The 7,072-nt window shown below is 55.3% G+C and overlaps 1 protein-coding gene across 1 annotated transcript in view; it reads left to right on the top strand.

Annotated features, from left to right (window-relative positions):
* The first annotated feature begins 590 nt into the window (after positions 1-590).
* Positions 591-7,072, top strand: part of NEFH (neurofilament heavy chain) — a 7,401-nt gene continuing 919 nt past the window's right edge. Inside the window, 4 exon segments of the mRNA XM_021703576.2 lie at positions 591-1,473; positions 3,325-3,524; positions 4,538-4,662; positions 6,289-7,071. Coding sequence (XP_021559251.2) covers positions 591-1,473; positions 3,325-3,524; positions 4,538-4,662; positions 6,289-7,071 — 1,991 coding nt within the window.

The following is a 7,072-nucleotide window of genomic DNA, read 5'->3' as shown; positions in this document are numbered from 1 at the left end:
TTAGGATTACTTTGCTTCCTCCCCTATTCCGGGCTGGCTCCAGACACGCTGCACCCCCTATCCTGAGGTACTCTCTAACTTTCAGGAAAATCTTGTGCCCCCCTCTCATTCAAGGGCCTCCTCATCCTACTGACTACAGAGTCATTCATCGCTCCATCCCAAAGGCACCCTGCCCCTATTCCCACCAGGACTCCTTGTCCTCTCCCTATTTCGGGCCCCTTCTCTATTTCCGAACACAGTAGCAGGGTCTTCTGATTCGCACCCAGGGGTCCCCGCCGTTCCACTCCAGGAGTCCTCTACCCCCTCACCCGACCTCGGGGTGCTCCACTGACGCCGCGTCGATTCCCCTTCACTCCTGAGTCCCCCTGCCCCGCCCCTCTCACTGCGGCGGAGCGGCCTGGCCCCGGCAGCGGGGGAGGAGGCAGAGAGGGCGGGGCCCTCCTCCCCTGCCCCCTCCCCGCCACTGCCAAGGGGCTGGACCCGACCGGGCTTCTATAAAAAGGCCGGCATCCACCGTACTGCCGCAGTGCCGCCCGCCCCGTCCTGGCCTTGGGTATCCCCCTCCGCCGGCGGCCGCACCTGCTCCGGCCATGATGAGCTTCAGCGGCGCGGACGCGCTGCTGGGCGCCCCGTTCGCGCCGCTACATGGAGGCGGCAGCCTGCACTACGCGCTGGCCCGCAAGGGCGGCGCGGGCGGAGCGCGCTCTGCTGCCGGTTCATCCAGTGGCTTCCACTCCTGGGCGCGGACATCCGTGAGCTCCGTGTCGGCCTCCCCGGGCCGCTTCCGCGGCGCAGCAGCCACCTCAAGCACCGACTCGCTAGACACACTGAGCAACGGACCAGAGGGCTGCGTGGTGGCAGCAGCAGCGGCCCGCAGCGAGAAGGAGCAGCTGCAGGCGCTGAACGACCGCTTCGCAGGCTACATCGACAAGGTGCGGCAGCTCGAGGCTCACAACCGCAGCCTGGAAGGCGAGGCGGCGGCCCTGCGGCAGCAGCACGCTGGCCGCGCCGCCATGGGCGAGCTGTACGAGCGAGAGGTGCGCGAGATGCGCGGCGCTGTGCTGCGCCTGGGCGCGGCGCGCGGCCAGCTGCGCCTGGAGCAGGAGCACCTGCTCGAAGACATCGCACACGTGCGCCAGCGCCTAGACGACGAGGCCCGGCAGCGGGAGGAAGTCGAGGCGGCGGCGCGCGCACTCGCGCGCTTTGCGCAGGAGGCTGAGGCGGCGCGCGTCGAGCTGCAGAAGAAGGCGCAGGCGCTGCAGGAAGAGTGCGGCTACCTGCGGCGTCACCACCAGGAGGAGGTGGGTGAGCTGCTCGGCCAGATCCAGGGCAGCGGCGCCGCGCAGGCGCTGGCGCAGGCCGAGGCGCGGGACGCCCTGAAGTGCGACGTGACGTCGGCGCTGCGCGAGATCCGCGCGCAACTTGAAGGCCACGCGGTGCAGAGCACACTGCAGTCGGAGGAGTGGTTCCGAGGTTCGTAGGCGCGTGGGGGAGGGGGCGCCCCCTCCTGGCCGGGCCGGGTGCACTTTGTGTGCAGGTGGCTGGGCTGGAGGGTGTGCTGTTCAGCTTCTCCCTGCAAAGTGCGTTCCTCTTCGTTAAATAACAGCTTCACCCCGGGTCTCTGGAGACACCCTCTCCCTTCCTTGAAATTCTGGGTTGTCCTTTGGCTGCCCTCCTCCAGGGTCCTTATATCTGTCCTGAGACTCTGGGTCCCCTCTGTTGCCCCCGCCCAAGATTAGGTAACCCCACTCCAAGGGCCCCTTTCCATCAGGTTCCTTCTACAGTTCCAAAGCAGTGCCAGTTTCTAGTTACAGGCACTGGGGACCCTTTGCCCTTCAAAGTAACATGCCTTCCCTGCCCAACACTGTTCATCCCCCTTGCCTGCACTCTGCAGGGGACCTCATTCTCCAGACCCCTATCAGGCTCCTCCCCAGTGAGGCATTCTCACATCCTTTCTTCCTGGGAGATATCATCACCCCAACCAATGGGTGCATGAGGCTGCGGTGGCCCCTTAATGTCCTCTCTCCCCTTGAGAAGCTGGAAGCTTCTCAAGCTCCCCCCTCCAACTCCGTGCTGCTCTGAGTCAGCTAGATTGCAGCTGCAGCAGCTCTGAAGCTGTACCCAGCAGCTGCAGGGTGACCTTGGGCAATGCTTGCCTTCTCTGGTTTTCATTTCTTTGGGGCTTGAGAGGGGAGGGGGTTGACCAGCTGAGCCTCTTACTCAGGGGGAGCAACGTGATACTTCCTGAAACTGTGTAAAACTTGCATTTTCCTTGGGAGAGGGTGCAGAAGCTCCAGCGATTTTTCAGACAGGTCTGTGGTCCACATGGGTAAAAATCCTCACCCACCTTGATGGTTTCTAAGTCTTGAGCCAACACTAGCAGGGAAAGCCAGGAAAGCTGGGACTCAGATGCATGGTTTTCCCCATTACTTTTCCTCTCCTTTGCAGTGGCAGTCCCTTCTCCTCCCCCATCTCTGCGGCAAGACTCCTCCCAGAGCAAACCTCTCTGCTATCTTGGGCTTTGTCCTTTACACAGACAAACCATCCCAGGACTTCTGGCCCACCCAGCTGGCTTCCCTTCCCCCCCTCCTCACTCTCCCAAGACTCAGGCCCTGGGTTTTACTATCTTGGGATTCACGATATTCACTTTCAGGAGATGTAGACTAGTCTCCAGACCTCCAATAGTCCTAGAAGATCTTCTGGGAACCAGCAGCCCATTGCTCACAGGGACCAGGGTGTGGCTGCCATTGACACAAGGACTCCTGTGCTAGAGAATGCACAGCCAGGTGGGGGAAGGGACAGAGACGCTGGCACGTGGGCCCCAGGCTCTGCAGTGACGTTGGGCTCTCCACAGCCAAAACCTACAAGGAAGGGGCTATGGCTACACAGTGGCTCACAGCACCTTCATGCCTCCAAAGGTCACAGGCTCATTAACTTGATCAGCCACAAGGTCAGAGGTAAGCCCTGTTGGCCAAGTTTTACGTCTGAATCCCCAGCACTGCCAGCCCTTGCTGGGGAGCTGAACCAGGTATTAGGACCAGAACTGGGGGCTTCCTCTGTCCTGTGGGGTTTCAGATCCCGAATTGGGGGAGGCAGTCTCATTTTTGGAACCAGATAGACACTAGATTTGAATCTGCTGCATATTACTAGCTGGCCTTGGACAGTAGTAATTTGCCTATCACAAACGAGAGGGTATGTTAAGAATCCAGGATGGCACCAGGCACTCAGTAGGTCTTCAACCCATGTGTGTCACCTTTGGGATCTGGGCACTAGAATCCAAATCCAGGTGTGTCAAACTCTGTGCCCTGTCTCCTTCTCCCCCAGTGAGGCTGGACCGACTATCAGAGGCAGCCAAGATGAACACAGATGCCATGCGCTCAGCACAGGAGGAGATAACAGAGTACCGCCGCCAGCTACAGGCCAGGACCACAGAGCTGGAGGCTCTCAAAGGCACCAAGGACTCACTTGAGAGGCAGCGCTCTGAGCTGGAGGACCGTCATCAGGCTGACATCGCATCCTACCAGGTGGGCAGGGATGGGGCAGAGAGCCAGACTACCTTCCCTGGTTGGGTGATCCTGGACAAGTCACTGCCCCTCTCTCAGCAAAGTTGTGGTGGTGAAGACTGGGCCTTGGAGTCAGACATGCAAGGGGTACCAGTATGTCTTTCTAGCTGAGTGGCCCCAGGAAAGTTATCTGCCTCTCTGAATCTGAACTCCTCCAGTGCAGTGGTGGGGGCGGGGGGGGGGGAAGAATGTCCACGTTGCAGAGCTGTGAAGGCTAAAGAGATGGACAGACTTTTCATGAGATGAGTGTGAGCCTGCTCAGCACGGTCTGGGTCACAGTGGGCATTTGGTAAACCATAACCAGTGTCTGTGAGCGTGGGTAGCCTGGGGAAGGCCTTGGCAGGTTCCTTCCATTAAAGACAGCTGGCAAAAGAAGATAACACTTTTAAAGAACTTATTATGCAAGTTAATATGTGGTGACTGTGGACAAATTAGGAAATGGAGAAAGCAAAAAGGAGGCAATAAAAATCAGCCATAATGGTTCGCTTTCAGCAGCGGCTCAGTGAGCCTGGGGACAGGGAAGAAGCTTCCACTGCTATTTAGTGGGCTTCTGTGTACGACTTCAGTCCTCAGCTGCAGGTGCTTCTTCAGCCCTTACTGTGCGGCAGGCACTTGGGAGCATCAGGAGCCAAAGCAGACAGGGCTCTGTTCCCGTGGAGCGTTTTCTAAGCTTAAGAGATCTGTGAAACTTCACCCATCATCCCACTGACCAGTGATAGCCATTGTTGGTGGCTGGTGTGTTTTATTCTAAACCATTCCCCAGGCTGAGATCGAATGCACACACAGCAGGATTTTTGCTCCAGGTGGTTTCCATGGCCACAAATGAGGCTCCCACAGCTTTGGCAGTGTGGGTGTTGGCCCCAGTGAGCCTGGCTAGATGGGACTTTGGGTTTCCATGGTGTGCCCTAGCTTCTCCAGCGCTAAGGGCCAGGCGCTGGCTGGTGTGTGACGTGTGTGTGACCTCTCCTCCCCAGGAGGCCATCCAGCAGCTAGACGCCGAGCTCAGGAACACCAAGTGGGAGATGGCAGCCCAGCTCCGAGAGTACCAGGACCTGCTCAATGTCAAGATGGCTCTGGATATTGAGATTGCCGCTTACAGGTGAGGTGGGCCGGAGGGGCTTTTGGGATGGTGGGGAGCCCTTGCATTCTTATGAGAAGCTTAGCACTGAGTTTCAAGTTCCCAGCAAGGTGACCTGCCTGTCTCAGAGACAAAAAAGAATTTTTTTTTATTGTGGTAAAATGTATGATATAAAATTTGCTATTTAACCATTTTTAAGTATACCGTTCAGTGGCAGTGAGTACATTTACGTTGTTGTGCAACCATCACCACCATCTATCTCTAGAACTTTTTTCATCTTTCCGAACTGAAACCCTGTGCTCACTAAAGAATTACTCCCCACTCTCCTTTCCTCCTTTCCTCTGGCCCTGGCAACATCATTCTACTTTCTGAATTTCTCGAAAGTCTTGAGAGTGCCTTCTTTTCATTCTGCCAGTGACTCGGAGGATTAACGTTCCTCACCCCTCCAAATCCAGCCAGCTAGAGGCCTGCTGGAGGGAGGGAAAGGAGGTACTTGAGTTGTCAGGGACCTTGACAACTCTCTTAGGGTTTTTTGGCTCCCTGAGCTTTTGTTTCCTGAGGAAATAAAGTGGAGATGATAACAGTACTCCTATCACAGGGTTGTGGGGAAGGAGGAACTAATCCAGTTCCGGAGCACATCCAGGTACTGCCGGGCGGCCATAGAGAAAGCCCGCAGTAAATGGTTGCCATGAGAAGCCCATGAGACCTCCCAGCTTAGCAATTTCTTGCTGAGAAGCAGGCTGACCCAGTGAAGATCTGTCCCAGTTGCTGGCAGGTGACTCTTCATGTCCCACCTCTTGGGTCTAGTCTATAATCTTGCTGCTCAGAGTGTGGTCCGTGAACCGCACAATTGGCATCTTCACAAGCATGTTGGAAGGGCAGATTCTCAGGCCCCACCCCAGATCTACTGAATCAGAATCTGCATTTTAACCAGATCCCTGGGGGATTTGCATGCTGTTAAATTTGCAAAGCACTGGTCTCTAGGGGTAACCCCTAAACCTGTGAGTCGGGCACTGCCAGGTCCTTTTTATTCATTATCTCACTGAAACAACCCTCTGAGGTAGGGACTCTTATGACCCTCTTTTTCCCACTGAAGGAACAGACTTGAAGAGTTTGAGTGGCTTGGCTGAGGTCACATACCTACTGAGTAGGAAAGAGTAGACACTGCTGCCCCCACCCTATTCCTAAAACTCAAAGGATGAGAATATAAAGTGACCAGAGACCCTTGAAATTCCAATGGGAATAGTTTAAGACCTCTTAATCCCAAATTTATAAATGTGGAGTTGTTTGCTCAGACTCCCACCCTCCACTTGAACATTTTAGTTGAGGGACAGTTAATGTAATTTTTGCTAATAGAGGTGTTCTCTCTCGAGGGCCATTTTGGGGTGGGGGAGTTGTTTTATAACTTGCAGCCTTAGCTGCATAAAACAAGAGCAACGCCATTGGGGTACAGATTCTGGGTGGTCCCTGGGATGATTTGCTAAGTGACTTTTTCCAGGCTCAAAGTGCCCACCATTCACATTCCTTCCTCCACCAAAGTCCGTATTATTGGATTCTGTGGATCTTCAGAGTAACTCAGGAAGACCCCCAACTCCTCAGTCTGCTCTGAGTTAATAATAGTAATGTGTTCCATTATCCATTCGGCAGAAAACTCCTGGAGGGCGAAGAATGTCGGATTGGCTTTGGCCCCAGTCCTTTCTCCCTTCCAGAAGGACTTCCCAAAATCCCTTCTATATCCACACACATAAAGGTCAAAAGCGAAGAGAAGATCAAGGTGGTAGAAAAGTCAGAGAAGGAAACCGTGATTTTGGAGGAACAGACAGAAGAGATCCAAGTGACTGAAGAAGTGACTGAAGAAGAAGAGAAAGAGGCCAAAGAGGAGAAAGGCAAGGAGGAGGAAGCAGAAGGGGGAGAAGAAGAAATGAAGTCTCCCCCAGCAGAAGAGGCTGCATCTCCAGAGAAGGAAGAGGCCAAGTCACCAGTTGGAGCTAAGTCCCCAGTGAAGGAAGAAGCTAAGTCCCCAGCTGAGGCCAAGTCCCCAGTAAAGGAAGAGGCCAAGTCCCCAGAAAAGGCTAAGTCCCCCATGAAAGAAGAAGCAAAATCACCAACTGAGGCCAAGTCCCCAGTGAAGGAAGAGGCCAAATCTCCAGCTGAGGTGAAGTCCCCTGAGAAAGCTAAATCCCCCGTGAAAGAAGAAGCAAAATCTCCGACTGAGGTGAAGTCCCCAGAGAAAGCCAAGTCCCCAGCTAAGGAAGAAGCAAAGTCCCCAGTGGAGGCCAAATCCCCCGAAAAGGCCAAGTCTCCAGTGAAGGAAGAGGTCAAGTCCCCCGAGAAGGCCAAGTCTCCAGTGAAGGAAGAGGCCAAGTCCCCTGAGAAGGCCAAGTCCCCAGTGAAGGAAGAAGCCAAGTCCCCAGAGAAGGCCAAGTCCCCA

Source organism: Neomonachus schauinslandi, chromosome 14, assembly GCF_002201575.2.
Source record: "Neomonachus schauinslandi chromosome 14, ASM220157v2, whole genome shotgun sequence".
NCBI lineage: Eukaryota > Metazoa > Chordata > Mammalia > Carnivora > Phocidae > Neomonachus > Neomonachus schauinslandi.
This window is presented reverse-complemented; position numbering and strand designations above follow the sequence as displayed.